A 20,004-nucleotide genomic window follows, 5' to 3' on the forward strand; every position below is an offset into this window, starting at 1 on the left:
AGGTCAAGAACATAGTAAAAACCCAATAAATAAGTGTTTAAATTGTCCATCTTATTTGAAAAACAAAAAGGTGTCTGATAGAGTTCACAGATCAAGGAACCCACCTTGCTTTGAATCCTGGCTCTAGCCTCTTCTTTTCTTTCCTATATGATCTTGGGTATATTGCTCAAATGAACTGAATTTTAGTTTCCTTAAATGTGGAACAGGAATGATATTAAAGCCTAACAAAGAGGTTTTAAATGCAAATTAAACAGGTGTTTTAAGCACCTAGAACAGTTACTCCTGCTGTTAAACCCACAAGTGGTAGCTATTTGGGTCTATTATTTTTGAGCAAATGTGCTTTTACTACATTCCTTCTGCTGTCTCTTTGCCTTAGGAATTAGGAACTGCAGTGTCAGCCTGCTGAAGTTTCACTGGTCTTATCTTTATCTGCCTGTTTTTCCTAAAGGGATAGGTGAAGTTCAGTTTCTAAGCCACTTTCAAGATAGTGAGCCTCAGGGAGAGGATGGGTCATTTAAGCCCACTCTACTTAAAATTCTTCTGAGATAAGACATTCAGGAGAGGAAATTATCCTGTCAGTAGCAATGTCTCTAAAGTAAAAGACATGCTAAGGATTTACTTTAAAATCTGTAGGTGTGCATTCTGCCAGAGGGAGAGCTGATGTTTATGGTGAGAAAACTGTCATGGTGGGCTTAGCCAAACAAAATAACAGAATGTAAGGCAAAATTTGGAATTGTCGTAGGGGCCTGGTATGTTCATATTAGTGTCCTGTTTTGTGAGCAGATGTCTAGCCTGACTTGATAAGGGCTTAATAAAGATGTATTGAATATATAAATTAATAGCATATTGGGGTACATGTGTCCTTTTGAATTATGGTTTTCTCAGGGTAAAAGCCCAGTAGTGGGATTCCTGGGTCATATAGTAGTTCTATTTTTAGTTTTTTTAAGGAATCTCCATACTGTTCTCCATAGTGGCTGGATCAATTTACATTGGCACCAACAGTGCAAGAGGGTTCCCTTTTCTCCACACCCTCTGGGGCACACTCACTCACTTGGTTATTCCTGCACTCCTTCCACACATCTATTCTGAGTAGCTGCTCTGTGACAGGGCCCATGACATTAACATACCTTGATTTCCAAACCATGCTTTCTCTCTCTGTGACAACCTTCACAGCAGGGGCCCTGGGGATGGGACAGTCTTCAGGTGTGGTAGACACTTGGTCTTCATTAATTTTGCTATTTAATAAATAGTGTCTGATGGCAGAAGATGACCTTGTTGCTTTCCTGCTTTGTAGCTTCCCAAGGCTCACAAATGTCCTTAGAACAAAGTAGAAGCCTCTTATGTTGGTACTCAAAGCCTTTGTGGTAAGGATCCTGCCTCTCCAATATTTTCCAGAACTTCTTAACTCATCTTGTGGTCCCTAAAAATAAAATATTGAAGTAATGCCAAAAAAACCCTAATTAATTAATTAATTAATAGCACATCATGAACTTTAAATATAATTAATAAGCCACCATTGCATATGCTTCTCATAAAGAGACCCCTGGGGATTGATTTTCAATCAAGTAATCTTTTGCTTGTTTTTGAAACTTATAAAAGGCCAAAGATAATATAGTATTCTGAGGGAATGTGTTCCCTAATCAGTAGTTTAACAGATATATATTATTCATAAAAGAGAACTCTAGACTCTCCACCTTCCTCCACCAAGATCACATTTTTCGAGCACATTAATAAGTTCTTACTGACTTAGTCACCTCAGAAATCTTAAGATCACTAACAGAGAGCAAAGGTTAATTCTTAATATGGTTAGGGATAGAGTGTTAATTACAGACAATATATTCTGTTTATTAAACTATGTTGTAATTGCTATAGCAGTGTGTTGACTATATTCAAGTGGTCCCAGAAGCTTATATTGCAAGGGTTTATATTTGGGGGGAACTTATTTTTCTCCCAGCCCTGGTTAAATTCTCAAGGCTCACAATAGTTTCCATACAAAGATAAGCCCATGTCAATACATGAATTTCAGGTAAGCATATCATGCTACAAATATTCCCTCAGGGAACACTGCCATGGAAGGCATTACAGTAATTTTCCACCCTAGAACGCTACAGTAATGTGGATTTCAGGATAGAAGCATGTAGTATTTTTTTTTAATACTGTTTCCCAGGAGATTTTCCCAAGGATTTAGAGACCTACACTGCCCTTTGTGGGGCCCGCTGCATTTTCTAATACTGCATACTCTCAAAGTTCCTTCTCAGTCAGTTGAGCATGTCCGGAGAAACAGCTCAACTAGCTGTACCTCCAATGCTGTGAAAAGAATGACATAATTATTAAGATGTAAAGAAATGTAGGACAGTGCCATTCTGTGACTTGTTTAGATGAGAGACCAATAATTGTGAGTTCCTTCTCTCACTGTAGCCAAATCATTAAATCAGTCATTTTCTCTAACTGTAGCCAAATTATTGAATCATTCATTGACTTAAGTTGGATCTTCATTAAACCAGAAATGATGGATTATTCAGTCATTCTCTTTATAGATAAAAATCCTGGATGCTTTGAACTCATCTCTTTATTCTTTAAGAAAAAAAAAAAGTTCATTTTGATTTTTTTGTTTTTCCCAAGCCCCAGAGTTCAGCTATGGCTAACTACCAGCAATTTAAATAGTATTTTAAAAAATAGCCTTAGCTTCTTGGCTTCTAACAGAGGCACTTCTAAAGTAAATCTTCCTTGGTTAACAGCTGTCAGCTATCAATGAGCTATAGGTAATTAAATTTGAAGATAGCTTTATGGCCCAGAAAAAGAGATTAAATCCTTGGACCAGAAAGGTCTTAAGTTAATGCAGTTATTGCTCCCTCTGGTATTTGAATTAATGCAAGAAATTGATTATTTTCTAACGAAACAGGTAAAGAGGAGAACTGCCATTGCTTGTTACTTGCAAGTAAAATTTAGTTGAGACTGTTTTCCCAGCCCAATTCACACTCTTGGTTTTATTTCAATATACATTGGGAAGAGAAGGCAAAAAAAAAAAAAATTTTTTTTTTTTAAATAGCCAGACTAAACAAACCATGGTAGAAAGAGTGAGAAGGCTGTGAACACTGGAGAGACATTGTCAGATATGATCAGTTAGTAAGGGTTTAAACAACAGGAAATGAAAACCTCAATTCAAGGTGCCTAAAAAAAAGCAAGGATTTTTTTAAAAAAATCATATATAACAGAAGTAATCCTGTAGTAGAGCAGTTGTAGGGTTAGTGTAGACGTTGAATTATTTCTTATAGAACTCAGCATTTTTCCTAAATTTCTGCTTGCCATTCTCAGATAGCAATCTTTTTGGTAACAGCAACTGCTGAAAGTATTATATGCTCACTTACCAATGTCCAGAGGCAGAGAAAGAAATCACCTCTTTTTTGTGCCATTTTTAAGACCCAAGAAACCTCTTCTAGTAACCTTGCAGAAGGCTTCCCTCTAAATCTCATCGGCCAGAGCTAGTCACATGGTCATATTTTTAGTCACTCACTTGCTGGGGGATCCACTATGGTTGGCATATGGTTCCCTGCCAACAGGAAAGAGAAAGAAAATATCTGTTAGACAGAGGGTCAGTAATCTCTCCTGCCAAAAGGAGCACACTGATCTACTGTGTGCTGGTGGAACATCCTTTGAGCTATGTATTAACATAACCAATTTATAGATGAGAAAATCGAAACCTGGGAGAAACAAGGTAGTTTTCTTAAACTAACAGATTAGTAAGTGATGAAACTGGGATTTCAACTCAGAACTGTCTGACTCCAATTCTGTACTCTCTCCACTGCTGCCTGTACATCATGACTCACTTTGAGTTTCAATTACAGAGATACTCTTTTTGGATCTAATGATCAATGCATCTCTGTGTTTTGCTTTTCACTTTAGACTTTCTCTTCCTCAGAGCTTCCTGAGAGCTGTCTACTCTCTGAACTTCATATCATCCATGAGAAGAACTGGAAATCATTTCCTGCAGATTTGATATTTCTAATGACAAATTAGTTATCTAATTTTACATGCTTGTGGGACATTTCCACTTTTACTTGAATTTAATCTATCAACACTCAAGTAATCTCTTTACCAAAGAAATTTCCATTTTGAATCTCTCAAAATTAATAAAGGCCATGTTCATTTATCCTGTTCTCAGTTTACATCTTTGGAAGATAATTACCTCTTCCTTTTACCCAAAGACCAACTTCATATAAAAATCATTCCAAATCCTTTAAGTGACCCTCACGTCAACTCCTCTCTTCCTTTCTATTTCTGGCAAATCAGGTCTTTATCATCATCATATCTGGAAGAGCATCTCTTAGTTTTCCAGTCTCATATGCCCCCAAATTATCCTGTACACCAAATTATTATTCTTAAATATGATTTATTATTTTACTGTCCTGCTCAAATAATTTGAGTAGATTCTACATGTGAAAAAAAGAAATATTAAATATATTAATACATATAAATCAGACAATTTAGTCTTCCATATTTTCTCCCTGTGTAAAGAATTGTTCTTCTTACTTGTCTGGCTGAAGCTTGAAGTCTTGTCCCAAGTCATAATAATAGGTAACCCATGTAACCCATGTCACTGTGAGACAGGTACTCTTTTAAGCTCTTGATGTATATTAACAATTTAAACCTCACAATACCCCTATGATGTAGGGACTATTATTATCCTGACTTTAAAGATGAAGACACTGGAGTCTAGAGGAATAAAGGCACTGGCCAAGTACATATATAAATGAAATGGTAGAGCCAGCATTCAGACTCCAGTGGCTGTGCCCCAGATGCCACAAACTCAGTCATATTTTACTTCTTTAATCTGTGTATTTCACTGGAGAGTTATTTATTCATGAGGTATTTGTTGAATATCTATTCTGCACCCAACCAGCACCCTACAAATGATGTTTTACAGGAAAATTATGCAGCCATGAATATCCTCCATAGGATGAAAAGCAAGCTTTATTAAACACCCTGGATTTTAGGCAGAATCAAAGGAGAATGTGTCTTCTCCAAACTTTGAGTGACATTTGTTGCATTTTATGTTCTCTCTCATGTTCTGAGCTCTTGGATTTTTTTCCCTACTTCAGCAACAACCTCTGGTCTAGAAGAGGCTAACTTTTTTCCTGAACAACATCCAAGTAATTTATAGAAAAATTTATTAAACTAGTTAGAATTACGTTGAGGAAGTAAGGTAAATATTCAGGGTAGGAAACAACAACCCTAAAATGATGAACGTATTGAGTCCAACAATAAAATATTAAGAGAGTCTAGGAAGACATTCACACCATCATTGCTTTTGTTTTTTGTTCAATCTAATCACTTGCTATATTTTTTTGGGTGATTTATTTTAACAAGCTTTGAGCTGATGACAAACAGTAAACAACTGAGTTGAGGTCCTAGCAAAATGTGAATAATTTTGTAATCAAGTAGTACTACTATAAACTTTAACATTGCATTTATGAATTTATTTATGTTTTAATTCAGCATAGAGGAAATAAATAAAAATATCCACTAACATAACTGTTTTAAAATTAATTTATTGTAAGAGGAAAATATATTTTGAATTTTTTGGTAAATATTTCCATATATAATTTTCATTAAAATAATGGAATCAAGATACTCAATTTTCACTTGTGCTATTCACTATTTCAGAGCTTCGAGAAACCAAGACCTCTGAATACTTCAGCCTATTTCACCACCCTTTAGACTACAGGATATTAGTAATGGATGAAGATCAGGACCGGATATATGTGGGCAGCAAAGATCACATTCTTTCCTTGAATATTAACAACATAAGTCAAGAACCTTTGAGTGTAAGTTTATCATTTTCATGAGGGAAATGCTAAATTCCTAGGTGTCTTTTTTCTTTAAAAGTTTCAAATACAATGAAAAAATTATGTACTTCATTAGAACAATAGAAAATACAGGTCATATATCAATAAATAGTTGGAAATTACTACTTATTTCAAGGACTGAAAATATAATCAATTCATTTCTCCATGTCTAGTTTCATAGTTTTTAGCCATCTAAAACTTGAAGCTAAGTGAGAAAATACTTCCCGTGTATACATACATCGAAAGGGAAAAGGAGAAGCATGGAGTATAGCATGAAAAATGGTCAGATTAAAGGACAACGTACCTTGTCATCTGTACATAAACCAAGAAGGCCTTGAAAAGAACACAATTATTAAATGCAGTGTTCTTTGAAAAAATGTGGCCTATACAACAGGGATTTGAACTGCACGGCTCCACTTATATGCAGATTCTTTTTGGTTGTAAATACTACAGTACTACATGATACATGGTTGGTTGAATCTTTGGATGTGGAACTGGAATATAGGGTCAGTGTCCCTAACCTCTGAGTTGTTCAAGGGTTAACTATATTTATCATTCTATGTCACAGCAAGGAAATAAATTGAGCTTCATTAAAGTAAAGAAATAAAAGTAAATTAATTATAAATTTATTACAGCAAGAACACATCTGAATTTATTATTTTAACAATGAGCTACAGGCTGACAATGAAAAAAAAAATCATCTCCATCAGACCTGACCCAAGGCTGCAATGACTTAGCATGCTAGCACAGTATGTCAGAGAGAGAGAATCTTTATCCAGGTTATTTTAGCTGTTGAAGTACCTAGTTTGCAGTAAATTTACCAGCCTAGCTGTGTAGTTTACCAAAAAACCCCCAAGATAGCAGTATAAACATAAATTCATTGTGATATAAGCAGTTGTGAAAAGTGTACTATAAATCAGAGGGAGGGAAATATACATTATATGGTGCATATCAATATTTTCCTTATTTTAAAATTGTACCATTAGTAAATGAGCACATATTATAGAAAGAATTGTTGAAGGAAAAATTCATGGAAGAAACAAAAACATAATTGTTATAATAAAGTAATAAAATCTTTATTAACTTGAGTTCATAAAATGAAAGAAGAAATTTGAAATATAAATATAGAATTAACTTAAAGAAATCTGTTAGCATAAAGTAAATGAAGAGTACTGAGCTGTCATATATACAAGCGAGATGATGCAACCTTTATTTTCCTTTCTGAGCAGGTTTTCTGGCCAGCATCTGCAATCAAAGTTGAAGAGTGCAAAATGGCTGGCAAAGATCCCACAGTGAGTGCTTAAAAAAATCCAAAACTTAAATATTTGGTCTTTGAATTCATGTACTTTGAGTGCATCCAAGAATGAGACAAAGGGTATTGGTGTTTTGAATCCTCGGCTGGACACATAGTAAGAAATGTAAATGCAAAGTGATTGGAACTCTTAAACACTGTAACGTAGGAATTCCTGACTGGGTAAAAATTTCCTGCTTTGCTTTCATTATTGAACCCTGACACTTTTCATGATGGATTTCAGTAATAACCCCTGTTCAAAGTGGATCCAACCTGCAGAATTCTCAGCAGGCTGCTGAAATAATGATAATTCAAGTGTCTGGAGTAGCTCCCAGATACCATGTGGGCTTTTCCAAAGAAAGATTCTCGTCAAAAGGGTAGTGGTTAGCCAGCACATTCCAGAAGCATAAATCACCAGTAATGGCTGTTATCTTTGTTAATTAAAAATAACCACAGAAACAAAAATCAAGGCAGATACAAATATCAGTAAATGTTCAGTGTGCAATACTTTTACAAAATGTATTCCATATAAAGATTCCATATAAAGAATCAAGGAATAAATCTATATTGATTTCTACAAATGACTTTATGAAGCTGGCACATTAAATTATTCTTGAATATTATAAAAAATACATGGAACAGCTCTTTAATGTGCACAAGTCATTTAATGTTTATAATGAAGCTTAAATGTCATTTCACCTTCTTGTCTCAAACTTCTTCCTTGTGGAAGAAGAAGTGTAGAAATGAAACTTTTATACTTTATTGATTCTTAGCAGTCCAGGTACAAAGTTCTGAAAAAGGCTGGCTTAAGGCAGGACCGCAGCAGACTCTGGAGTGCAGATCTCTGGGTCTCACCAGAGGGTGTTTTGGCAGGAGTGCTCACCAGGAGTGACTCAGCTCAGGGTTTCATCGTTTTAGTTTCATAATTCACCTTATAAGAGAAAATTTTAAATGGGCAAAAGGAGCTCACAGAAGTATATTTGCTACCCACAGGATCTGTTGGACCACAATCGAAAAGGAAAAAAATCCAGAAAAATGTGAAAGAAACATTCAAAAGAGTACATTACAATTGCTTTCTAGGGAACCAATAGCAGAATGAAGTATAATGCAGTGGAAAAGGCACTTTTTTTTTGGTCCCCTGAAGCTATGATTTCAATAATTTTGCATGAATTAAACTACTCTCTTTCATCCTCTAATGTAGAGATTTTTCCCATTGATGTTTATGCGATCATGTCTCGACTTTTGCCTCGATAATATCCTGTGGTTGTAATTACTGGATTTAATTGTTCTTTGTTTAAAAAATTTCTGTGTCCCATTCATACAAACTGCCACAGGCAGAATATATAGGATTTGATACCTTTGCACATTCTCTTTCCAAAAATTGTTGCTGATTTTCTGAAGAGTCTTAGCCAAGTCATTTGATTTCTTTCTCCCTTTGACAAAGTAGAAATGCTCTGTTATTTGCTTTCTTATAATTAAACGTCATTAGATGAAATCTTCAGCACATGCTTATGTTTTCACATAGTTTTGTCATGCTGTAATATCATTCATGGATATCTTTATATTCTGCCACACGTCCAGTCAGAGGTAACTGGTAGTGGGCTCTCTTGTAGTACAGCCAACGCTGTTGGATCCTGGGAAATAATAATCAAACTAACTTTCAAATTTATGCTCTGTCTATGCAAGAGAAGAGAATGTTGACAAATTCATCTTGCTTAAGGCATGTGAGGTACTTAAAAACAAGTGTCCTTTAATCAGGATACCAGTGGCAGAAAAATGATGCTAAATAGAAGTTCTATAGAACAACATTTTAATTACACTTCTCAATGAAACTAAATATTTAAGAATCTCTTAGCTTTTTTGGAATAAATATCATCTCATTACTTAATATTTCATTTTTTAAAATGCAGGAACTGAATATTTTAATTTGTACAAATCAGTTAATTGAAGTGAAGGAACCAGAGGTAAATAAGGTGGAGTTCCTACCTTTAAGAGTCTTCACAATATACTGGGGATGATGAGACATATATACAATAATTACCAACTAATACTAGCCAACACTTAATGGAATGGGCCAGGTGCTATTCTAAGTGTTTTATTTTAATCCTCATGATGATGCTGCAAGATGGACATTATTGTCGTCATCCACATTTTTAAGATAGATAAACTGAATCACTAAGAGAGTAAGGAACTTACCCAGAGCTGCGCTGCCTGCAAGTGGGAGGCCTCTGTCCGACTCAGGCACATATGGCTCTAGATCTTTTTGCTCTTTGTTGATAAAACATGCCACTTCTCCGGGGAGAATATGATAAATGCTGAGAATACACACAAAAGACAAAGAAAAAATTCACTGCACCTGGGATATTTAGGAAAGGTTTGATAGATTTGGTGGCAACTCTGCTAGGTCTTATGTTAACTTTTCCCCTTATTCTAGTTCAATAATACTGAAATTCAAATAAGTTGTATCCTTTCTCTCTTTCAGCCTTTGGTACAGGCTACATGTGATTCTCTTCTTGTTGAATTATCTTCCCATCTTTTTAACCTGGGAATCATCTACTCATCCTTTCAAATAACAGTGCAGATGTCACCTCTCTGGAGAGTCCTTTCTTGCTACCCAGGACTGGGCTAGCTGCCCTTCCCTGTGCGTTCACCTGAAACACTCTAGAACTTATTTCACTGCATTTTTAGTGATTGGATCCAGTGCCCAGATCTGTATCTAGGCACTTCATGAAATTTCAACAAGATCTGGAAAAATGGAGATGGAAGCAGTAAGCATGGGAATCTATTCCAAGTACTTTTCTCAGGTTGGGGGTAGGACACAGTGGATACTGAGTTTTTAATACCTTTAGATTAATAAGTTTATAATAAATTAATTATGCAAAATTTTTAAAGGTATATTTTCGTTAAATTAATTTTTTTACTTTTAAATATTATATTAATCTTCTACTAAGAAAAGCATAAATTAGTGACAAATTTTATATTTCTATAACAATTGAAAAAAACCCATAGAATCAAACATATCTTATTCCTTTAGATTTTTTACTTATATCAAACTTTAATTAAAGTTATAAAAATAATACTCAATTATTAGAAAATAATTCAATATAATTTAAAATTTGATCCCAGGTAATGTGTATCATAATACTATATAATAAATTAATGTTTATCAGGAAAGTAAATTATCATGGTGCGAATATAGCTTATTGTCTGCCTCAGTTAAGAGAGTGTAACTTACCCCACAATTTCCCTTTTTGCCCCTATTTATTCACATTCCTACATGCTCTATTTATTTCTGAACATTAATATTTTATTCATATGCTAAATAAATTAAGCTTAAACAATAACACATGCTGTCAAACATATCCAATGAGATAGAGCATAATGAATGTGCTAAGTAAATACTGTATGAGATCATTGAAAAATTAAGCATGGTTACATATATTTATACCTATATGCATTACATACACACAATGTCAAACTTGATTTATTAATTGTAGAATATCAATTTCCCTGTTTCTGTGACCAGAGGATCCTAAACTCTTTGAAAACATATTTTCTTTAGGAATACATTTATCAAAATACCTTGATATATTCCCCAGACCAAGAAGTATAGGCCAAGAAGAAAAAAAATTAAGAAGTTTTTTTTTTTTCCATTGCATAGTATGGACCATGAAGAGTCAATATTTTTAAAGCCCTATTAATCTGAGCTCCAGGATATATTATTTTAAAACATCTATTTTAAAATTATATAAATAATACCTGTTAACACAGAAATTTTTGAAGGCCTAGAAAAGCATGCAGAGAGCAACAGAAAACAGTCTCTTATTAGCTCTCTGACCCTGGAGACTTAACCTCTCTGTGCCTCATTTTTCTTAAATGTGTAATGGGCTACTCATAAAACCTACCTTATTGGGTTATTAAGAGGATTAGTGAATTAATATTTGTAGAGAGCTTAGAACAGTACATAGCACATAGTAAGCACACACTGTTAAGTAAATAAAATAAATTATACTACCCAAACATAATAACTTAAAAATTGGGGGTATATTCTTCCAGCATTTTAATATATGACATATATATGTATATACATAAAATGGTATTACATTCTGCATAATGTTAGCAGCTTGATTTTTCATTTAGCATTGTACTTTGAAATAGTTTTGAAAGAGAATTAAGCAATAAAAAGAAAGCATCCATGGTATTGAATTTCACTGATGTCTCATTTCGCAGACCTTTTATGGATGTCTACTGTGGTCAGGACCTGTACTAATCTCTATGCAGGACAAATTCCCTGTCCATTACACAGGGTTTGTACTGACAATTGGAACTGAAAATATATATGAAAGAATCTAATACCTAACACTGGGTATATTTATTATGTGCCAGACACTCTTCCAAGTGCTTCAGTAGTATACTGCTTACAACAGATATTATCATCACCATTTACAGATAAAAAGATTGAAGCACAGAGAGGCTAAGTAAATATCTCAAGTTCAAACAGCTAGTAAAAGATAAAGCCAGAGTTTGAACCCAGGTCGTCTGGCTCTGAGATCTGTATACTTAAATTCACTCTCTGCTGCCCATCATGCTATGGCATGATGATAGTCCAGTTCTAATTGCCTCTCTGGTTTCATCACACAATAATCCTCTGTCCTCTCTAGGCACTAATCCCCAACTAAATCCTGCACTATTATGCCTCCAGTTTTTCTGTTCATGCTGTGTTTTCTGCTTTTGCCTGTCAGAATCTCTAGCTTATTCTGCAAGTTCCAGCTCAAATGACATCCACTCTCAAACCATTACACCCACTTCAGTATTACTCATGTCCTCTTTCTTTCTATAGCACACTTTGAAAAATATAACCCTATTATAGCATCTACTACAACCTGATGTATTATACTCCCCTTTCTCTGAAAACAGGAATTGAATCTATTCATTTCAGTATTGCTAGCACCATATACAGTGCTTTCACAGAATGAGTTCATTAAATAAATATTTTCTGGATGGAATTGACACAACTGCAGTGGTCTAGGACAGAAATAATGTGGACAGAAACTAAGCACAATGGAAATGGAAGGGACCTAGAAAATGATTTTCAATAATTAAAGCAATCAATTTATTTTTCCTTTCATGTTTTTCTCTTCGGGGAAGCTTTGGAGGAGCACAGTAAAGCATCAGATAGTGTGGGAATTAGTCTTCTTGGTGGAGGGTAGCCATGATTCAAGACCCAGAGTTATTTATTCAACCTAGAGCACTTCATTTAACATTTTTGAGGACTCAATTTCCTCATCACTAAAATGGGACTGAATACTTTAATTGGAACATTGCTGGGAGGATTAAAAACAACTAACATCAAAGGATTAAGAACTCTGTAAATATTAATAATTGTTATAAAAACTTCCCTCTAACAACTGTGGAATTCTCACCCAATGACAAATTATAAAGTGGTTAAAAGTACAAGATTCAATGTAAAACACGTCTGTGTTTGAAAATCTGCTTTACCTGTTTCTAGCTACATGACCTCAGGTGAGTTAACTAAACAAGATCTAAGCTTTTGTTTTCTAAAAGGAGTTGAGTTGAAAAAACTGAATGAATATAAAGTGCCTAAGTACATATAGTTTGCTCAATAAATGTGATCTATAAATGTAAAAAATCAAGCTTCCTGGGAAGTAAAAGGGGTTAAGTATATAAAATTATTCTGATGTCTAGCACATAATAAATTTTCAAAAATATTAACCATAATAAGCATATATATAACAAATATGTTGATATAAACATATTATAAATGTTATATGCAGAATCCCAGAATGACTGGACTTGGATGTGAAAACAATAAACACAAGTGTCATTGCTCACAGATGCCCTTAACATAGGCATACTATATATACACCGTACTTCATCTATGCTTTTTTCTCCAGAGAAACACATTTCATCTGCAGTTATGTAGTCAATTTCCAGGTACCTCTATAAACAGGTGTCAAGATACAGTGACACTATATATTTAACAAAAATCCTTAATGTCTTAAAATAAAAATAAAGTATATAGTCTGGTCTGTAAGGATAAATTTATTTAACAGCAGAGTTGGTGATTGATGATTTGATAATATAAATCCATAATAGAAACATTACATATGAAAATAAACATATATTTGCTGGCAAGTAACAATGAGTATAAAAGGGAAAAATGATGAGAAAATATAAAATAATATTGACTTTAAATTTCTATTTTAGAAAAGTTTTTTTTACTTTTCTAATAATATAAACAATAAATGTGCATTATAAAAATTTAGTAAAATACATGGTACCTAGAAGAGAAAAAAATATACACTGTATGACCACCCATGGGGAAACCCCTGTTAGATTTTGACATATTTCTTTATAAAAACTTTTGTCTCTAATTTCTAACATTATTTTTAATAATGTTCTTTGCTAGATCAATGACTTTGTGAAGGGAACCACATTCAACCTCAGGCTTGATTAATGTGTAGTCAGCAAAGGATAGTGACCCTGCAAGTGTAGAACATGCAATGGTTAATTCAGTCACAGAGATCTGCATTTGGTGCTGACCATGTTTATGTATTTCTGCAAAGTCATAGTCAACTTATAATTACCATATTTTGCATTTCATTGAGTGAATAAATGACAGCCTTTCCAATGGTTGGATTGGGAACAGGTGAGAAAGGAGTTTTGGGGGAGAGGAGAGTATTTTAGGGTATCAAGAGCAGAGAGATCAGGATTCCATTATTTTTCATAGAAAGCAATAATGCTGGCATTTTGTTTAAGGTTTGCTTTATTCACCAATTATGAAGGTCAATAGTGTTTGCAATTGTAACTAATGATAATATGGACCTTCTATAAACACAAGTTCATTCAAAACATGTTTATATGATATGTGAGGGTGCGTGTGTGTATGTGTAATGTTTTGAGGAAAATTTGAGAAAACAATTTGGTGTACCTTTCAATTTCTAAACTTTCTCAGATAAAGAGTAAGCTCATAAAGTTTCAGAACATAAAAAGGTGCCCAGTATATAAATACTGAAATAGGAGAGACATATCATTTTACTCATTATCTGGTAAACTACCTTCCTCCTAAAATACACCATGTTATCTCCTAACAATAATTAAAAAGTTAGGGCAGAAAGGAAAATGTATAACAAAGTATCACAGTAATACTTAGAAATAGCTATAAAAGTCATTCTGTTACTAACCGCTTATTTACCTATTGTTTTAGCATGGCTGCGGGAATTTCGTCCGTGTAATTCAGGCTTTCAACCGCACGCATTTGTATGTTTGTGGGAGTGGTGCTTTCAGCCCAGTCTGTACTTATTTGAACAGAGGGAGGAGATCAGAGGTAAGTGTAACAATTTTTCATTCTTAGTTTGATGTTAGTGTCAAAGATTTCTTACAACTGTATTTAACAGTAAAAACTTGGAAATATCATTAATGGCCATAAAAAAAGTTTCAAGTCCTTTAAACACAAAATATATTACATTTGGTTCCTGTCTGCCAGGTTACTTCAAGTGTAGCCTTTTGCCTTCAATTAAATATATATGTTTCTGAATGGAAAAGCTACAGAAGATAAAGGAAGGAGAATGGTATAATTTCATAATTATTATTCAAAGCATAAGGTATTGATAATATGTGCTCCAAATTATAGAAATATTGTAGTATAAACTCACTTTCTCAAATCTATTTTAAGTAATTTCTTATTTATTATATTTCAAATTTGGTAAATTTTTATGAGGTAGGCACCTGTAAGAGATGTATAAAACAGGATGACAAGTGCCTTAGCTGAAAAGAACTTTATATAATTAATAAATCATACTTCCATTTTAGACCAACATTGGTCTACACTAGGCTATTATAGGTTTATTTTTACATTGGTTAAAATGATTTGGGGTTCTGTGAACAAAAGCATTTACTAAAGACTAAATACATAGCTAATTGTATAGTCAAATATAAGGCTGGTTGAACTTCACCTGTGATATTTAAGACTGTGTTTATCTCAGTTCACAATTATTGACTAAGGAAACTACGCATTAGATCAAAAGAGTTTTCCTTATTCTTTTAATGAAACGTTGCTTTACTTAATACAGGTATTTTAATTGAGTTGAATTTAATTGAATTCTTTCAAATTAACTTGCTTTTGTTTCATTATGCAACTTAAATCTAGAAATTCCAGTCCTTAAATAATATCTTAATTCAGTTTTAGAGGTTAGAATTGTAAAAAAGGATTAAATATTGCTACTGATATACTTAATTAAGTTTATTTTTCTTTAACAAGGATTCATCCACTTTAGTACTAACATAATTGAACAATGATTTCCTCTATAGTCTTTTATTATTAAATTTTTTTCAGGCATAATTTATATGCATCTATCTTTCAGTGAATAAAAAGCCATTTAAAAATAAATGAGTAATTATAATTGACCCCAAATTGAGCCATTTACAAGTAGTTTAAGATGATATGAAATATTAAAATTCTTAAAGAAAAGTAAAGCTATGCTTCTTGGAAGAGTACAATTGGCTGCATTGAGCTTGTCATTAGAACCACATGCCTGTGATCAACTGATTAAATAAACCAGTGGCCCAGACGTCTGCAGTCTGTCAGACACTCCACTGAGGGCTGTGCAGTCACTGTACAGGCCAACAACTGCATAGCAGTTTTCATATTTTAAATAAAATCATTTTCTCATGTATAAATTGCCCACTATGCACTTCAGGGTTTAATTGGGAAGTTGGTCCAAAAAATATTCTCCTTTGGAAAACCAGCATGGAATAAATTTTAATCACTTTACTAAATATGAACTACTTTAGTCTCACTTCAAAAGATGTGTTTCAAAGGGAATCATTTCCATTAATTAATCTCTTTAAATAATATATTAAGAGCCTATTTAAGTGTGAAAAAGATTATGAAATTTTAAGCTTTTTGTTTTCCTTAATAGTCAAGTCAAAGTGTTTCACCACAACATCATTTTTATATATCTGTAGTATATAAGTAATAATATAAATATAGAATGCACAGTTTTATCAAACATCTTATGTATTTATTTTCTTTAGTTTAGAATGAAAGACCACATGATGCAGAAAGTTGTATTTTGAGAGAATTCTCCTTATTCATCACTAACATTGTATTTTGTAGTGATCAGAGGTAGTACTTACTGCTAACAACCTATGTTAGTACTAAGATATGGCATTTTTCATGTATTTGAAACCACTTTGAAAGTGAACCACTTTGAAAGTTAGGGTGGCACAGTCAAGTATTCCTGTTTATTTCTGACACACTATCTACCATCTTTTTTCTGCCTGTCTAATAGCAATTCATTGGTTCTCAGAGAACATTTTATAACCCTACTTCACATTTGGAACACCATGCACTTTCATGAGACTCTATGGCCCTTCCATTATTTTGTGAGACTGATTCAGAGCTTTCCTAGAGCAATTCAATGGAGTCCATCCAAAGAGCCTACAATCTTTGCTACATAGATTCCTAACCATAGTTCTTCTCTTTTATCCATTGTCTTCTGTTTCTGGAAAAAAATAAAGCAACACAAGTAAATGATGACTTTAACTAATGAAAAAAACATTAATAAGAGACAATTATTGGTTAATTGTGCTGCACATTCTTGGAATGTTACCTCTCATCTCGGGTTGATTTTATCAGATGCCTCCATAACATCAGTTCCCATAACTGAATACTGTTTAAGCCCTGGATGCTGCCACTCATCAAGCAGATAACCTTGCCTTTGACTGACAAAGAATATCACAGGCATTCAAATTATTCCATGTGCTTTTTGAACAAAATTAATCACCAAACTTTTCTGTTTATGCATCTTTTTGTAGCTTTTCTCTTGTCAGAAGAATAGCTGTGTATTTTCCTTATCAAGAAAGTTCTCTGATCTTTAGCCTTCACTGTTTTACATCTTCATTCCCTTTCCCCTGTATTTACTCTTTTTTTCTTGTTTAACAATAAGTTTTCTTTCTTGTGATGTTTTTTCAACTCTTCTCCTTTCTCTCTTTTACTTTATCACAAAACTTCTCGGATTAGTAGGCTATGTTTTCAGCTTTTATAATCCTATTTTCCATGTCTTTCATTAAACCTTTCTAATCTAAATTTCATTTTCACCCATTAACTCTTCCCTAATGACCAAGATTCTCAGTGATCAAATGGACTCCCTTAATCAGCATCCTTTCTCCTAGACCAATCTATGACATGTTGGTCATGCCCTCTGTTTTTCAGTGCCGTTATTATTATTATTATTATTATTATTATTTTTGTGGTACGCGGGCCTCTCACTGTTGTGCCCTCTCCCGTTGCGGAGCACAGGCTCTGGACGTGCAGGCTCAGTGGCCATGGCTCACGGGCCCAGCCGCTCCGCAGCATGTGGGATCTTCCTGGACCGGGACACAAACCCTTGTCCCCTGCATTAGCAGGCAGACCCTCAACCACTCCACCACCGGGGAAGCCCAGTGCCGTTATTGACATCTATAACCATGGGACATTTTGCCATGCCTTCTTTCCTGATTTTTCACCATGTACTCTCTTTCTGGTCCTATTTTTTCTTTTATTGATTCAATCTACAAATATGTATTTATTTAATAAGAGTAATGGCAGAAACAAAATCATTTCAGAACTTGTAAGCTACCTTTAAGATACTGGTCTTTGTCCTGTGTTCAAGAAGAAGCAACTGAAACAACCTTAAGCAGAAAGTGCCATGAACAGAATTGTGTATTTTACACAATTCACTTGTATTTTACATTACATTGATAATTTTGTTGTTTGTTTTTTGTTTGTTTGTTTGTTAGCTTCTTTAATTATAAAGTTGCCATGAACTGAGATGAGAAACAATGAAGAGAACCATGTCTGAGGTTAAAATTATGAGCCTGGGTTTGATTCTGTTGAGTCTGAGATGCTGCTGAAAGATACAAGTAGAAATATCAAGTAGGCAACTGAATATAAATTTGGCTATATAAATGTTTGATTAATTTTTTCATAAGAGTAACTGAAGCCCAAACAAAGTGTAGATTTAATCATGCAGAAAGAGTATAGTATGAAAAGAATAATTATGACTAAGACTTGAGGATCTCCTAACTTTAAATGGCCAGATGGAGGAAAAGGGATCTCCAAAAAAGAATAAAAAAAAGCAACAAGAGGAGAGGAAAAAAAAAAAAAAGAGTGTGTTTGTTCTGGGAATAAAAACAAGTCATTTAAAAAAGAAGTGGACAACAATCTCAAATACCATTGAGAATCCAAGAAAGAATAAGTCTAAAAAAATAAGCACTGAATTGTGTACATGATAGTCATTAGGGGTCTTGCCAAAAAAGGGTTTCAATAGAGCAGTTGAGGTTGGATGCCCAACGGAAGTGGGTTGAGAAGAAAGTGAAAACTCAGGAAATGGTGATGAGTATATGTAATTCTTTAAGAAATGTGATTCTCAAGGAGAGTAATGTATAAGAGCTGAAGGGGTTGTTGAAATAATGTTGTAAAGGATCCAGTTAATGAGATTAAAGAACAAGTAGGGGACTTCCCTGTTGGCACAGTGGTTAAGAATCCACCTGCCAATGCAGGGGATACAAGTTTGAGCCCTGGTCCAGGAAAATCCCACATGCAGAGGAACAGCTAAGCCCGTGTTCCACAACTACTGAGCCCATGCACCACAACTACTGAAGCCTGCGTGCCTAGAGCTCGTGCTCTGCAACAAGAGAAGCCACTGCAATGAGAAACCCGTGCACCGCAATGAAGAGTAGCCCCCACTCGCCGCAACTAGAGAAAGACCGTGCGCAGCAACAAAGACCCAACACAGGCAAAAATAAATAAATAAAATAATTAATTTAAAAAAAAAAAGAACAAGTAGGGATAATGGAAAGTATAAGTTGCCTAAGAAGACTGGGTAAGATAGGATCTGAAACACTGGTGGAAGGATTGGCCTCAGAGTAAGAGAAATATTTCCTCTCGTGTATTAGTGGATGTATTCAGGTATAGTTATATATTTGGTAGTGAGAAACTGATGCCTCATTTAAGGGCTTCACTTTCTAAGCAACATGGTTGTCAATCATATGAGCTGAGAATAAATTGGGAGATTTGACAATAGTGGCAATGGTTTGAAGTTATCAATGGAAGAACCAGTTGACAGAGGGTCTTTGAAAGGTTGCTGAGCAGTGTAGAGGGTTCACATTAAGTTGGTGATCACAAATCTATACTATGTTGAATACACCTTGTTGGATAACCTTTCACAAAATGCTTAGAAGTTTGGAGGCAGGTGTGGAGAATGTAGATAGATGTGTCTTTATAGGCTATGGGTGCAATGAAAACAATCACAGATTCAAGGAAATTAATATTGATATTTTTGCAAAAAAACTTAAAATTAAAAAGCATGGAATCTAATCTATCTATCAAGAAGATAGAAGGCTGATAAATTGTAAAAAATAGAAAGGGTTCTTAGGCGATGAGTTTGAAGAATTGTTACAGGGTGCTTGAATTAGTCATTATTCAGGTGGATCACATCCCTTCCTGGGGATGACAAGATCTAGACTATCACTGTGTGAGTATAATGAGGCTATGCAATGGAGAAGGAAGTCAATGGCGAGCAAGTGGTGCCTAAGCAATCTCCTCAATTCCTGCAGTGCCAGCTGTCACTTTTTTTAGTCAAATCTATGTATGACTCTGGCTACACAACCAAGTTTACTAAATTGTATTGTTTTCCTGCAGGTTTATCATTGTTTAGTTATTATATAAATGATGACCTCTTGGAAAGCAGACATAATTAGGAGTCAGGAGACTGAATTTTAATTTTGCTTTTGTCACTATTTAGCTATGGGTGATCTTGGACAAGTCATATTTTCCTCATCTTTAGAGTTAATCCATGAAGA

At 34.2% G+C, this 20,004-nt stretch overlaps 1 protein-coding gene across 1 annotated transcript in view; it reads left to right on the forward strand.

Moving 5' to 3' along the window:
* Positions 1-20,004, forward strand: part of SEMA3C (semaphorin 3C) — a 190,805-nt gene that overhangs the window by 88,493 nt on the left and 82,308 nt on the right. Inside the window, exons 3-5 of the mRNA XM_007467034.1 lie at positions 5,665-5,825; positions 7,076-7,138; positions 14,366-14,485. Of these exons, the coding sequence (XP_007467096.1) occupies positions 5,665-5,825; positions 7,076-7,138; positions 14,366-14,485 (344 nt within the window). The remainder of the gene's footprint in view (positions 1-5,664; positions 5,826-7,075; positions 7,139-14,365; positions 14,486-20,004) is intronic.

The sequence above is a fragment of the Lipotes vexillifer genome, unplaced genomic scaffold (genome assembly GCF_000442215.2).
Source record: "Lipotes vexillifer unplaced genomic scaffold, Lipotes_vexillifer_v1.1 scaffold247, whole genome shotgun sequence".
Classification (NCBI taxonomy): Eukaryota; Metazoa; Chordata; class Mammalia; order Artiodactyla; family Lipotidae; genus Lipotes; species Lipotes vexillifer.